Here is a 15,569-nt window from a genome sequence, read left to right on the forward strand (position 1 = left end):
TCAAGAGCAAGGACCAGCTTCGAGGCCCTGCTGCTTAGCTCCGGGCTGGTGCAGAGTAAGTGTTCCAGAAAGGTCTACTGACTTTCGGAATAAGCGAATGAGTGACTGTTTGCCTCCCTGGGAGTGTACAGAGGAAATACTAATGCTAAGGAGCTTACAGTGATGGTGCTTATCGGTGATGGTTACACATCAGATTCACCAGAGAAGCTTAAAGAAAAAAAGAAAAAGGAAAAGAAAAGCCTCACTGACAACATCTGAAGGGCCTGGGCATCTGTACCTTTAAGATCACTCCAGGTGACTCCGAGGCACAGCCAGATCTGGAAACTGAGGCCTTACAGCAGTGCTCTTCAAACTTTAATGGGCAGATGAATCACCTGGAGATCGTGTTAAAATGCAGATTCCAGTTCAGCAGTTCTGGGGTGTGGCCTGAGAGCCTGTATTTCTAACAAGTTTTCGGAGGAGCCAGGGTTGCCTGTCTGCACTGCGAGGAGCAAGGCCTTGGAATACTCTAAAAACCATCCCTGCGTGAGGTGGAGCCCCAGGCCCAGCTCTGCAGCAGGGACCGTGCCGGATTCAGCTCTGATTTCTAGCATCTTGGGCCAGGCTGGGCACAGGGGAGGGTCACGGCTCTGTTTCCAGGAGTCCACCGAGGGACCCACATTCTTTTCTACCTCCATAGACATGAACTTGGCACCTCTGGAAGCTACGGACACTCTTGGAGACTCTGAGGGTGTCATTCCCGAAGTTCATGAGCTGAAATCAAGCCTCACTCTGCCCTCTTTCTGGATGCTGTGGGGAATTTCCTGGTAGGAGCTGGGAGTCCAGGGACCAGAGGCACTCTAGTCCCTGCTTCTGAGTGAGAATTCTCCCTTTGTCTCAGAGGAATGTCTACAAACGAGCATCCTTTGGCTGCATCTGGTGGCAGCCCTGGCAGAACTTGATTTACTGGTTCTTAGAACCAGTGGGAAGAGCCACAATGACAGGGTGAAGTTCAAATGCTGGTTCTACCATCCACTTGGTAGGTGACCTTGGGCAAATCACTTCATTACTCTGAGCCTTAATTTCTTCATCTGAGAAATGGGGATTACCACAACTACTTCAAAGGGCTACTTTGAGGACAACATTGTATAAAGAATATAAATCGCTGAGCATAGTGCCTGTTCCATTAAGAAATAAAAATGCCCAATAAATGGCAGCTGGTTACCTGGAGAAACCTTCAGGGTATTTATGTTACTGCATAATGGGAAAGCCAAGTATGTCAGACCTACTGTTGTCCTGCCAGGCCTATTTCCTGGGGCAGTAAAGGCCTCTCTGTTGGAGTTAACTTCATGTGTGCAGCTGGGATCGATGGGGACCTGAGTTCAAATGTGCTTCAGAACAACAGGCTCAAGCATTCCTCCACGCCCCTGGGGCAGAGATCTAGAAGAAGATGAGGATCCTCATTCCCTGAAGGGGTCCACCAGGGAAGATGCCCAAGGGGTCCCTGGACTGAGTATGCCCTGCGTGGCGGGCTGGCATGGAGGCTGGACAGAGAGGCACCAGACTGCCCTGGGGAGCACACACGCGACCGCCACTCCTGGGAACAGCTGAGACAGAAAATGCTCATGGGCAGAGAGGACATTTTAGAATTTTTAACCCACTTCTGACATTTACAAACGGGGACACAAAGGCCTGTAGAGAGGGAGGGATTTACCAATATCCAAGTGCCAGTTAAAATCAGAGCTGGGACCCGGGTCTTTCACTCCATATTTTCTTTAGGAAACTGGAGAAGGCAGAAAGAAATTCCTGTTTTCCTTCCACTTTGGTTTACTTCAGAAGTAGTTTTTGGCGCCCGAGAAAGCGATGAATTGAGGGAGGGCAGGAAGCTGGCTTTGAAATTGTGCCATGGATGTATCAAAAGATCACAAAACATCAGAAACAAAAGGCATCAAAACCACAACTCTCACGGTTTACAGATGATGAGACTGGAAACCGGAAATGCTGGGTGACCAACCCAGAGGCACCCGAAGAGTGTGCCACAAAGCTGGACAGGAGCCCTGGCCTCCTGACTCTTCCCAGTTCTGTCCCCTGTAGCTCAGCTGCGTCCCAGCCAGTGACCACCACTGACGGAAGGTTTTCATGTGAAATGCTGGGTTTTCACCCCAAATCTTCATATGAAACGTACTTCTGTGTTCTCTCTAAAACCCAACTTGGGGATATGTATCGATTCACAGTTCAGTATCAGCCATATGAAGCTCACTGAAAATTCTTTAGAGATTTCAGTGTCAGGAAAAAAATACTCCCCCCTCTGAGAAGTGAGCATATTTTCCCATTTCTGATAATGCAAACCATGAGAATAATTATGTTTCCCTGTTTACTCTGGCTGCCAGGAAGTTCAGGGGCTAGTTTAACATACAATCACATATGTGTTTCCTCCTTTTTTCCTTTGTTCTCAACTTCTATTTAATTTACTTTAAGACGTGTGTCTTTGGTTATAAGAGGACTGAATTCCTTTTTGGGAAAGATGGAGATGCCATCATCATCATATAATGGTTATGATGATAGTAATAATACATATAATAATAATAATAATAATAACAACAACAACAACAACCATGTCTGCAGCTCCCCTCTGTGCCTGGCACAATGCTATATACTTTACAAGCAACCTCTGTAACCCGTAAAACAGCCTCCAAGAGTGACTTTGTTAACTTCCAGGCAGAAACAAAAGCTTAGAAAGATGAAGTGATTTTTTCAAGGTCACACAACAGGAGAGCTTCAGCTTCCTCATCTGTAAACTGGGTGTGGCAAGAGCACCTACCTCACAGGGTGGTTTGGGGATGAACTGCTACCGTCCATGTAAATCACCGAACGCTCTCTCTGCCACACATGAGATGCTCTATCCATGTTAATTATTATAACCTTAAAACAATATATATGATTGGGGCGCCTGGGTGGCTCAGTCAGTTAAGCGTCTGACTTCAGCTCAGGTCATGATCCCAGGGTCCTGGGATCGAGCCCCATGTTGGGCTCCGGGCTCTGCATTTAGCGGGGAGTCTGCTTCTCTCTCTGCCCCTCCCCCCCGCTCGTGCTCTCTCTTTCTAATAAATAAAGTCTTAAAAAAAGTAATATATATGATTGTTACATTAATACTATATCTAATTACATAGGTGTGGATATAAACATTACCGGATTTGGGTCTGTCTAACTCCTTCCACTGTCCTAAGATTTTCTTTGATCCCAACTTAGCACTTACCCCATGTCCCAGTTTGATGGGAGCCACATGTGGATAACTGAGAGCCACCTCTGTGGCAGCCCCAGCTCCATCTGCCCACAGCTACTTTCAAGTCATCCAGATGTGTGTGAGGCGACTGTTCCCCGGGAGTCAGACTAGCGCCACAAAGACAGCAGTGCTGATGGGCAGACAGTCCTCCTGGTGCGTCTGATGAGGCCCTCTCCGCCTGCTGCAGTGTCACAGTGAGCCTCCGTGACAAATCTACCCTGGGACAAAGCTCCTATTTGGGGACCACTCTTTTGGGTGGTCCATATGGTCTGGAAAATCCTCCCCCACTCTGTCCTTGCTGGCAAACTTTCTGGTGGGGTCACCTCGTGTCCCAACCACCAAAGCCAAGGCATCCAGAATGCCCACAGAAGTGCAAATCTGAAACCTGTCTTCTTCCAGGTTCTTCGCCTGATCGAGATGTTCTCAAGACAGTGGGGACACTGTGACCATCGAAGCCACTCAACACAGTTAGGATGATGTCCTCATTTATCCCAAGGAGAAGCAGACTGGTGTTCAAATTACTATGCCAAGGTTAAAATTGTTTCCCCTATTATTTCAGTCTGTCATGTCCACAGATGACCAGAGTAGCTGCTGCACGTCGCTAGAGATGGAAGGAGTGCAGGCTGTCGCCACCCGCCCCCAGCATTATTAATGACTTCCTCTCACGGTAACTGATTACCCCCAATCAGTTCCAAACGCACAGGACTCATTTGCTATTGAGCCAGCTGAAATTGACACGTGCAGCTTACCATACAACATGCAACAAGGCAGAGGAGAGACGGGAAATTCTCCACTGGTTGGCTTACCTATGTCTGAAATCTTTATTTCTGACAGAAGACAGGAGAGCAGGGAATAGAAGAAAGAATGAGGTGTTAGCAGCGGGGTTAGAAGCATTATTAGCAGCCTGAAAACTTGACAGCAATGGTACTGTACAATACTATAATAAATAAAGACTTAGCAGCTATGACACTGATTTATTTTATATTGGATATTACTTGTCAGTGAGCTCACTTACAAGCAGCTACATATCACGGAAGAGGCACGGTTTCTCGGGCACCACTACCTCTGAGTTCAGGGGAAGAGGAGGAGGCTGACAAGCCGCTGCCCTCACCAGGGCTAAGACAGAGGCTGGAACAGCTGATTCCCTCCCCCGTGCACAGACACGTGCCCAGAGATACGCCCGCTCACTGCTGTGTCTCTGTCCCCGTATACGCGGCCCTACAGAGGGCATTCAAAACTCGCAAAGCCCCCGCGATCCTCCTCATAACAGAATACAGAATTGGAGACACACTGTACTTAGAAGGGAGGGGGTCAACAGGGAAACAGGCTGGGAAGAAAATATATTAAGATGATAACATATTGATAAACTTATTTTTCTTTCCAGATTTCATTAACTCCTCCCTTCCTTGCCTATTGTCTTCCATGATCTCCCCTCAAATGTGGGAGCGAGGCAGGGAAAATGGGATATCTTATTTGATGATGTGAAAATGGGGGCCCAGAGAGGGTAAATGTCTTGCCCAACGTTGTACAGCTTCTCTGCTAAGGTGGCCTGACTCCTTAGTCGATGGCTCTTTCCATCGTACTCTAGGAGACAGGAAGACAATGTGAGCAGTTGACTGGAGCAAACAGATGTCTGTGGCAGTGAAATTCATAAAAGAGAGAAAAAGGCAGAGAATAACCAGTGGTTCTCATTAGCCTGATATCTCATCTCCTAGGAGTCCAGAGAATTTGAGCTTCTGATTCTTCTCGTGGCCAAAGACCCTCTGCTTCACTTGTCCGTGTGTGTGTGTGTGTGTGTGTGTGTGTGTGTGTGTGTGTGTGAGAGAGAGAGAGAGAGAGAGAGAGATAGAGATAGAGATAGAGATAGAGATAGAGAGTATGAACCCTTTCCTCCTGAGGGCTGCCACAACTGTGGTCAGCTAGCAAGCTTTCCCTTCCTTACACATGCATCCTGCAGAGTGAAATTGTCAGCAGGCAATTACCTCCAGACCTCCAGGAAATAATTTAACGTGGCATTAAAGCCAAAGTGGCCCTCCTTGGGTCAGGTGACAATTCTTTAGTGAGGCAGAAGCTGTGTGATGGATGGCCTTCTGGGTTTGGGTCTGCCATTCTAGAAGCTGGACTTTGGGCAGATTCTTTAAATTCCCCAAGTCTCCTTTTTCTTGCTTGTCAAGGGCAATCATGATAAGTATCTTGCAGGACTGTTATACTGGGCAAATAGTTGGGACCTCACAAAAGTGAGTTTCCACATCCCTGGCCCATTTTGGAGGAAGGCTTTCCAGCTCACAGACCTGTGCTGTTCACATGGATCCCAGTCCAGCAGACGGGCAGATCCCCTTCCCTAAAGCAGTTCTGAGGAACTTGGTGCCATTTCTCCTGAAAGGGAGCGTGGGGCTCCCCTGTCTTTAATCGCAGCTTCTCTGTAACCCTAGAACCCACCCTATGACAATACTTTGGTTCTAAAAAGACCTGCTTTAGGGAGGCCTAGAGAAAATGCAACCCATCAGGCCCTTCCCTGAGCTCTAGGTGTGGCTGTGCTCCATCATGCGTGGTTGGGATGTGGAGAAAGAAAAGGCTGAGTTGGCTGGCTCTGCAGCACGTTAGGGGCCGAGAGGCATGGCCTGATTTCAGCTCGTGGGCCTTTATCTGAAGAGAACTCTTCCTAACTCGGATGAGTGTTTAGTAACAGGGCCAAACCTGGCAACACTGGCATGGGGGCTGTGTCCACCCTGCTGTCCTTGTCCTTCTAAGAAGACTCATGGGACTAATTCCAATCTGTTTGGTGCCAGGAAACAGGAAGAAATTCAAGGGCTTCCAGAGTCTAATTCATGGTTGGTAGCAGACCTTTACATCTTCTGGGCGCCAAGGATATACCCCTGTCCCACAAGTGGTCTGTCTTCATTGCAGTGCTCTGTGGAAAACAGCACCTGCTTCCCCAGTTTATAGTTCAGCCCCTGAGCTGGGAAGTGAAAAGTCCCAGATGGACTCTGACAGGTGAGGCTCTGTCTATCCCTCTTCTGGGTGCAGTAGGTAATGCCAGGTGGGCCCACGGGATGGCCAAGGGACGCTGTTAGAAGTGTGAGGAGGGCATCATCTTACATACCTCAACTCCAGGATGTTGGTGACGTTCCCAGAGGGGAAGATCCTTCGGATGTAGTTGAAGTCTCCCACATAGAGGCTCCCGTCGGAGCCACACGTGAGGGCCACAGGGGCCAGGAGCTTATTGCCATCAGCAAGGCCATTGCAGCTGGGGCAGGAGATGCTTCTCCGGCGCCCATTGCCCATGATGCTCCCGATGACAGGTGGCTGCTGAGACACAAACTGGTTCTCCCCATTCCCTTTGTGCAAGATGCCTGGGACAAGGACAAAAAGGCAGAATCACCAATGGAGCAGGAAATGGCCCTCTTCTGTGGCCAACCACAGAGTCCCCTTGATTTTGCAAGGAATGCAAGATCTCTGCCTACCATTTCTAGACTCACACCCCAGGGCTGCTGCACCCCCATCATAACATCCAGAATATCCCGAACAGGCCATCCTGCCTTTCTGATTGAACGCTCACGACTCTAAGATACGTCCTATTATCCCCTCTGTATTAACGGGGGGGGGGGGGGGCGGGGGGGGCGGGGGGGGGGGAAGGACAGGCTAGTGGCTCACCTGAGGTCACACGGGTGGCAGCAGAAGTGCTCTGGAGCCCAGGCCCCGAATCATTTATTGCTTCTCAGATAGTACACGTCTAGTCCCTGTCTCTACCACAGCGTGCATTTTTTATTACACTTACCCATTTTTGTCTCTTTAGATTGATACCATTTCAAGTGTGGAAACATGTCTTCTCCCTTTCTGTACCCCCAGTACCTAGCGCAGAACTGGACACAGAGTAGATCCCCATGAATGTTTATAGAAACGTATGAGTGAAGTTCAGACTCCTCTCACCAGGGTAGAGTCAAGAGACCTGGGTTTTTACCTGGTTTTGCTCCTAATGGACTGATCCCAGATGTTGCATAGGACTCCCCACTGCTTTACCTGCTCTTGGGCCTCAGTTTCCTTACCAGCAAAATGAAGGGACTGAGCTCAGTGACTTGCAGGCTTCATCCCATACCCACACTGTTTGTTTTTAGGCCCAGCTCACCTTTGTCTCCCATATTACTGCCACAGCCTCCAAACTGGACTCCCTGCCTCCGACCTCACCTCTTCCATACCGAAGCCTGAGTTTTGGGTTTATGGTCACCAGAATCTTCTCCCAGGCTGTCACCTATTAGCTGTGTCCTTTATTAAACAGGTATCTTTCATTCTTACATAGTCTAATCAATCATTTTGCTACTGTAACATTTGTGCTCTTTTTGGTTTTAGGGAATCCTTCTCTGAGATCATAAAGATATTCTCCGATGTTTTCTTCAATTAGTTTTAAAGTGTTATCTTTCAAATTTAGATCTTTAATTAACTTTATTTATTTTGTATTTCATATGAACTTAATTTTACTTTTCTCCACCCATTGAGCCAGTTTTCCCAATGCCAATTTCTACCGTAACTATCCATCCTCCACTGATACCTGAGGCTACCCATCATGGACCAGTTCCTATGTATGCGTGGCGTGGTCATCCACAGAGATCCATCCTGTCCCCATCCTTATTCTGCTGTCTGGCCGGGCACAGGACGATCTAGGGCTGCCTACACTTGGCGGGTGACCAGTGGTGTGGAAGAAGAAGTGGGGTGGGCAGCTGCTGGAAGGTGGAAAGGGCTTGGAAAGGGCTTGCCCTCAGCCCTTCTACTCCTTCTTGCCAGCTGGGACATGAATAGGAAGGCCAGAATTAAGCGGTCACCCTGAACCATCACCTTGGGTTTGGAGGCACGAGCAGAGCAATGGGAGGGGAGGAGCCCGGACCTCTGACCCCGCAGAGTGCCAAGCCAGCCCTGGGCTCTCTCCTTCCAGACTCGGAGCTGAATGAGAAACAAACCTTTAACTCATTTGGAATTCTGTTATTTTGGCTTTTCTGACGCGCTTAGCTGAAACTTGTCCTCCTGACTACTTACAGGTCAGTTTCTGAATGCCTTGCTCTGTCCCCTAGAGTCCATTTATCTGCTCCAGTACCAGCACCAGCACAGTATTGGAGACTGTGGTTTTTCTAGGATAGCTGAATATCGGGCAGTGCCTCTTTTTTCTTCTTATTTTAAAGGCTACCTAGCTATTGACAAATCTTCATGCTATCATAAATTCTAGAATCAGTTTGTCAGTTTTTCCTTAAACCATGTGGCGGTTTTGATAGGCATTCACTGCACCTTCAGATGAGGTGGGAGACATCCTTATCGTATTTAGTTGTCCCATCCCAGACCACAGTCAAGGTGAGCTATCTAAAATATAGAGCTGATTGTGTCACTTGCATGCTTGGAACCTTTCACAGGCTTGACATCTGCCTCTGGATGAAGTTCAAAGTCCTAATCTTCTCAGCCTGGGCTCCAGCTGCTCCAGCCCCAGCTTTGGCTTTTGCTCTTGCCTTCATTTCATCCTTTGCTCAAACCACAGCGAACGTTCTCTCCAATTACTCTTCTTTCAGGCCTTCTGCCTAGAATGTTCTCCCTACTTGATATATAGGGCTAATCCTACAGACCTTTTGAGACTTAGTTCAGAGGTTCTCTTTGGAGAGAACCCTGCTTAACCAAGAGGGTGAGGTGCCCCCGTTCCATGCCCCAGGGTCCTGTGCTTTTGTGTGGGATGGCACAGCATGGAGACCGTCTGGGAAGTGTCTGGTATCTCACCAGAGTGTCAACTCTTGAGGCCTTTCATTTCTGTATCCCCAGTGCACAGTGGTGACAAGCACAGAGCAGGCTCCCAAGGAACATCTCTGTTGACTAATCCTTCGGACGACTGATCACACATGAGCCCCTGTAATTTGAAGTGTGCATTTGTTTTTTTTATCTGGCAGGGCACAAAGGATATGAGACCAGGGTCACACCCGTGGCCTGGCTGCTGGAATTCTATTCACGCACTCACCACTTTGGATGTTGAGGGCATGATGTTTGTCCAGGTTCCATCCTCCCAGCTTGGAAGCATCGATTTCATAGCCCTGCAGCACAGCTGTTCTTTTTTCCCAGAGGATCAGATCTGGGCAGGATTCATACTCATAGCCCACAGAAACTGTAGAAAACAAAAGGTACAAAATGCACAGGTGAGCAAAGCCTCTGCTTTGGCTTTGATCTGCATGCAAGGCTCTGGCTTGTCTTTTGTAGGAAAGGAGAAAGGATCCTATTTCTCAGTGGGAACCAGATGTATGTGCAGTACTAACACAGAGATGCCGAGTCTGAATATCCTCTTTTCAAAGAGCAATTGTGCATTATTAGGAAAAGTTAAAGGAAATCCACTAACCACCTTAAAAAGGACCCAGGTGAATTGATTCCCGGGACATGATCCTCTAGTATGGAAAATACTTTAGGCACAAAAATCTTCACTGCAGCATTATTTATAATAGTGCAAATTGGAAGTAATCTAAAAGTTCAAAAGGGCCTAGAGGTTGAGCCCATCAGAATGTACCCACTTGAGGAATATTATGCCACCACTGCATATTTTGGTTATGAAGATAATGGGGTGACACAGAAAATGTTTATGGAATAATGCTAAGTTGGAAAGACTGGTTATATACAGTATTATATCTGTGCTTAAAAAAATCTACACACACGCACAAAATAACTATACACAAAGGAAGAAAATAAATTTAAATGTTAACAAGTAGTGGTATTATTTATAGAAACATATATGAATTTATTTATATTTTTTGTCCACTTATCAAATTTTTATGAATGATAATGATATTACTTTACTAGAGAAAAAAAATTCAATATTGTTTATAATGAATACATGGAAAAGGAGCCCAGTGAGGTACTTTGAAAGCTGGAAGTTGCTTTGAGGTCTTAAAGCTTGAAAATCCCCTGGTTTCACTTCTGTTTCATAAATCCAGGCCTCCTTGGAAGGGCACCAGGATGCAGGCTAACCATGGCAGGCGTCCCAAGGCTGGGTTTGTAAAAAAGCCTGTAACTGTCCTATGGAAAGGATCTAGCAGAGACAGGAATGCCATTTCTTTCAAGTATCCTCCTGTGCAGACACTATTCGCCAAGTGGGCAATATCTTATCACATGTTCAAGGCAGGAATTAACAACTGGGCAGCTTCTGAAAAAGTTGCCCTAGGTGCCATAAAAGGTTGCTGGCCAAATACGGCAGGAGGGGAATGCCCACAGGGGCATCTTCCCTGTAACCAGGAGTCGTGCTGAGTCATGCTAGCAGCCTCTCCGCCTCCTCCTGGTCACCTGTCAGCTCAGGAAAGTGAGCCTCTGCCCTTGGAAGTCCCACTGTGCAGACGCTTCCCTTTTTCCCCGGCTGGTGGACACGAAGGATACTCATTTCACCCGAAGAGGTTGTGAGGTTTCATTGTTTTTGAAGAGACCCCAGAAGTAGTTTGAGTTGCAGAAGGGAGAGTGAATGGAGAGAAGGCATCTTTGCTCCCAACATGCCCTTGCGAGGTAGGGTGGGATGCCCAACTAGGGGAGGTCTGCAATGAGTCCAGCTCTGTTCCTTCCTCATCCGTCCTTGGGGAGCCCCCTCACCTCTCTGCTTCCTCTTGCAGACATTCTCTTCATGACTACCTGCCTGCCTTCCCTCCCTTCTTCTCTTTCTTTTTACAACATGATTTCTCCTCTGCTTCCTCATTCTGCCTTTGCTGAATCTAGCAAGGGTATGAAATTGGAGCAGGGCTCAAGATGAGAAGGAATTCCCTGGGCTAATCCTCTCCAAGCTTGGCGGGGGGACTAGCCCTGCAGGGGGTAGGTCTGCCAGCAGTCCAGCTCTGAACCCTTCCTGGCACACTGCTCTATACGGAAGCTGGAATGAGCACAGCCGGCCCCTGAAGGCCCACGTCTCAGTGGGGCTGGGACCCATGTGAGGCCACAGTCACCTTCTGCTTCATAAAAATAGACAGCAACAAGGAGAGAAACTCTCTGACTGCAAATGACCTAAAGAGACAAATAAGCCCTTCTGATGAAGAAAGAATCTTAGCTCCTGCATCTCAAACAACTGAGGAAACCCGGGAGCTCCAGACTCGCACATTTTTAATGGGTGCGTTGGGGCCAGATGGTTGTGAGGGGCCAGGTCAATGCCCACACAGCTCTATCTTTATGGCACAAAGCCTCTTTTCATCCATCACATACCACTACAGTGCTTTGCAAGGGCCCTTTTGGTTTTGTGAGCCCCTTTTTTTAAATGATCAACTTTTTTACATTCAGGTCTTTGAGTGCATTCTTTGAGGTCATGGATGGTCCCTGAACAGACTTGGAGGCCAACTAAGCTGTTGGTACTTCTGAGAAGAGGAAGGGAGGAAGGAGAAACAAGGGAGATGGAGAAAGAGCCCCGTCCCCCCAAGGGCTACTGTCTTTCTGGGGATGGCCTTGAGTCCTGCGGCTGCTATGCTTACCAAAGGCTTCCGAGAGCCCAAACACCTTCTGGTTGTAGACGTCTGTCTTGTCCCATATGAAATAATAGGACAAGTCCGGGGCTGCAGCAAACCACTTCCTGAAGAGGCGGCCCTCAACGGCCACCATGAGGTGCACCTTCATGAGGTTGAAGGGGATGGTAGGGTGGGTGAGGCTGATCCTCAGGACAGACTTGTAGCCAGGGGTACGGCTGCTCAGGTAGCTCAGCCTCATCTTGCTGCCAGAGATAGCGATTTCCTCCTGCAAAGCCTAGAGAAACAGATTACACAGCAAGTGATGGTCAGGGACTCACGGGAGGAGGGGAGATGTCAGGCGCCTGCACTCTGGGTGACCAAGAGGCAGAGGAGGAAGCAGAGAGGGGGGCCTGAGGGGAGAGGAGGAGCAGGAACTAGAAAAGAGAGGAGAAGGAAGAGGGGGAGGCAGAGTGTGAAGAGGAGCAGGAGGAGGAGGGAACCAAGAGGTGGAAGGCCTGGTTTCCAAGGCCAACTCCGTGTGGTAGAACCCTGCCTCAGTGAGCCTCGGGTTCTCCCCCATTCAGCGGGGATGAGGATGCTCACCCTGTTGCATTACTGAGAGGAACACGTAGGACAATGCGTGTAAAATATTTATCGTCATGGTGCCTCTCATTCACTGGGGATGTCATCCGAGAAACTCATGTAAGCTGTTGAATCTCAGTTTCCTCTCCTTTTCACTGGTGTGAGGACGGAGTAGGGTCACATACAGAAAGTGCCCAGCTCATAACAGGGGCTCAGTAAGCGGGACGATGGTGCTGTTACAGGTGCTGGTCCTGGGACTGGAGAGAATAGGAAGAAAGACCTTTCCCTCAGACTAATGCGGACAGCTGCCTCAGCAGGAAGGATAGTGTCTCCCTCAAAACTTCCCTAAAGTGAGAGCCTCCAATGGCTGTCCTCTTCAGGAAAGTAAACAGAGACCGTGAGAGGTTGGCCAAACAATTATGCAGGGTTGAGAGCACAGCCTGCCGAGGACCTGTGGCCAAAGCCCCCCCCCAGCTCACCACGGAAAGAGGTCGAATTGGCGGCATGGAGTTTCCGTGCCCCGGTTCACCGAAGTGCTAGATGAACAGAATGGTGGGGAAGGCGGCACTTGATCTACTGGGTGCAGTGGGCTCAGTTCCAAGATGGAAACTTGAAAATCAATGCCAGGATGCTCAGGCACATGGCAAGAGCAGAGAACTTTTATCAGCTTGATGCTCTGGGCTCTGTTTCAAGAAGGGGACGTTAAATCAATTGAGGCTAACGCATCCATTAAAAGGACAAAAGAATCATTCTATTCTTGTGTTCATGGAGAAACTGGGCCTTCCCAAAGAAAGCTTTTTCCTTTCTGTCCATTTTGTATCATAGATGGATGTGAACTCTCTCCCCACTCCATTCTGAACACATGAAATTTTAGGGCTTAGGCCTAAAGCAAAGCAATCTTTCTAAAAAGCAGCTTGCAAGTTCTAGGCAAAGCAGGCTCTGCACCCCGGTGAACCACAGGTAGGCTTCGAGTGCCATCCTGATGCTCTCATAAATATGTATTTATCCTCAACATACCCTTTAAAATGTACATCTCGTAGTGCTTGCGAAGGCCAGCCAATGATAGGACTGGGAAAACCCAGGAGCTTATTTTCTTGTGTTTCATGAATCTGATAATAAGCAAGGTTTGTGACCCAGCTGGGCTTGCAGACACCCAGCCCAGGGAGCACTGTGAAGAGGGTCAGACCTTTAACCTCATTTGTTCCAAAGTCCCTGCTCCTGGGAAAATGTCTAGCTGGAGCTGAACCAGGGTTGAGTAACAAATTACTTCTCTCCAGCAAGCTCTGTCTTCACTGACAACCATTTCAAAGGAAAGGTCAGCCTGGTAGTTGAGACAGGAGACAAGCACTGCATCTCTGAAAAGGAGTGAGGGTTTCAACCTGTGGGTGCAACGAGAATTTCAAAATGGTCGTATGTCCTTCTTGTGGGCTGGTGCCTGAAGCCACTCACAGAGATGTGTCTGCTGGGCCAGGCATGGAACATACACACAAAAGTGTCTATGCTCCCTGCTCCGCGGGCACCAGCAACCCATTAACACGCACATGGCCTGAGCTCTGGTTGGGCAAGCGAGCCAGGCTGGGGCCTCTCCCTGCTGCCTCTCCTCTTCCCCTGGCATTTGTTCCCGCCATGAGAAATTGGGCTGGGATGGCGGGAGACATTTAACTCTGCACAGCTCCGTTAGGCAAAGAATCTAGCTTGATTTCCATTCAATTAAAATGCATCTTTTCCCAAATTACTTCCTTTTAATGATAATTAAGTAAAGCGCTGCATGTAGACTTGAGCCAAAGCAATCCTTGACTGGCATGAAGGCGGTGTGTGTAAAATAATGTTAATGATAATAATACTGGCTAAAATTTATTGAGCACTTACTAAGCGCTACACATTGTGTTAAGCACCTCATACACATTTTCTCATTTACTCTTTCTTATGATGCTCCTCTGTCCTACTCCTCTAGGGAGACCCTATCATCATAATATCATAAAAAATAATCATAAATATTTTTTACAATAGAGGGGGACATTGGAGGCGGGGGTGGGGTAGAGGAAAGTGGAAGGGAACTGGATGGCGGACGAAAGGGAGCAGGAATTCACTCTGTGCTGGAGTGTGCCAGGCACCTTCAGGTGCTGGTGTGTTTTAAGCGTGTAAGAGGGTGCGGTGAGGCCTGGCAGCTGGATTCTGCAGGGTGCGCTGATGGGATCTCTGCAACCCACCCCCCCCGCCCGGCTCTGAGACTCTCCTCCCCACCAGTGGAACAAAAGCATGGAGAAATACAGTTAAGAAGGCTGGGTACCTGAATTTCTGGAACGATGGGGCCTTTCTCTGCACAGGACCTGGCGAAGGACGTCAGTGGGGATGGGGACACGACAGGGTTGGGGCGGGCAAAGTTGCTCAGGTCACAGCTGGGAATCTCATTCTCTTCGTGGCGCATGATGATGGTCTCCATGACAAAGAAGCGATCCCAAGGCAGCCAGAGGGTGTGCTCCTGTGTGATGAAAGGTGCCCGCTCGAACCGGAGGATGATGGAGATGCCGCCGTTTGTGACCAGGTCAAAGCTGTTTGGGAGGGGAGGGATGGAAAGAAGAGGGGAGCAGGAAAAGCAGGAGACAGGCAATGAGGAGGGGGGGGGGGGGGCGGAGAGAGAGAGACAGGAGCAAAAAATTACACCAAAGCTCTGGTACTTGTTGAGGAGACCCTAAAACTTAAAGACTTCACTAAAGCCACAAACAGTAACAGATTCCAGAAAGCATTGTTGTTTTTTCGCAAAAATGATTCATTATAGAGATTTTACCAAAACCAACATGAATAATCACTGCTATGGAGAGCCATTTGCCAGGACAGAGGACAGATGATGGGCCTCTGCCCTGCTGCTTCTGGTACTTAGGGCGTCTTAGGGCTGAAGCCCAGGGAAACGTCAGCAGGACAAGTTGGAACAGATCCTGCCCTGTTATTAGGAGCCCTAAGCCTAGTCCTGCCTCCACCGTGAGATACTGTGTGATCTTGAGTACATCGCTTAGCCTCTCTGATCCTTAATTTTCTCATCTCTAAAATGGAAAGGTTCAAATGGATTTTTTATTCAAGTATAGTTTACATACAGTGTTATATTAGGTTCAGGTGTACAATATAATGCTTCAATTCCATACATTTCTCGGGCTCACCAAGATAAATGTATTCTTGATCCACTTTATTTTACCCTCCCCCCCCCCACCCCACCTGACAACCATATTTGTTCTCTGAATTTAAGAGTCTGGGCTTTTTCTTTCTTTCTTTCTTTCTTTCTTTCTTTCTTTCTTTCTTTCTTT

The 15,569-nt window shown here is 48.2% G+C and overlaps 1 protein-coding gene across 4 annotated transcripts in view; it reads right to left on the minus strand.

The window, feature by feature from the left end:
* TENM4 (teneurin transmembrane protein 4) overlaps positions 1-15,569 on the minus strand; it is a 1,359,030-nt gene that overhangs the window by 50,515 nt on the left and 1,292,946 nt on the right. For 3 of the 4 annotated variants that reach the window (XM_032427011.1, XM_032427009.1, XM_032427012.1), the window contains 5 exons: positions 14,561-14,822; positions 11,716-11,983; positions 9,249-9,392; positions 6,366-6,615; positions 4,069-4,089 (listed from right to left, as the gene is read on the minus strand). In XM_032427011.1, the coding sequence (XP_032282902.1) occupies positions 4,069-4,089; positions 6,366-6,615; positions 9,249-9,392; positions 11,716-11,983; positions 14,561-14,822 (945 nt within the window). The remainder of the gene's footprint in view (positions 1-4,068; positions 4,090-6,365; positions 6,616-9,248; positions 9,393-11,715; positions 11,984-14,560; positions 14,823-15,569) is intronic. The other variant, XM_032427010.1, reaches the window with a different exon arrangement.

The sequence above is a fragment of the Phoca vitulina genome, unplaced genomic scaffold (assembly GCF_004348235.1).
Source record: "Phoca vitulina isolate PV1807 unplaced genomic scaffold, GSC_HSeal_1.0 scaffold36, whole genome shotgun sequence".
Lineage (NCBI taxonomy): Eukaryota > Metazoa > Chordata > Mammalia > Carnivora > Phocidae > Phoca > Phoca vitulina.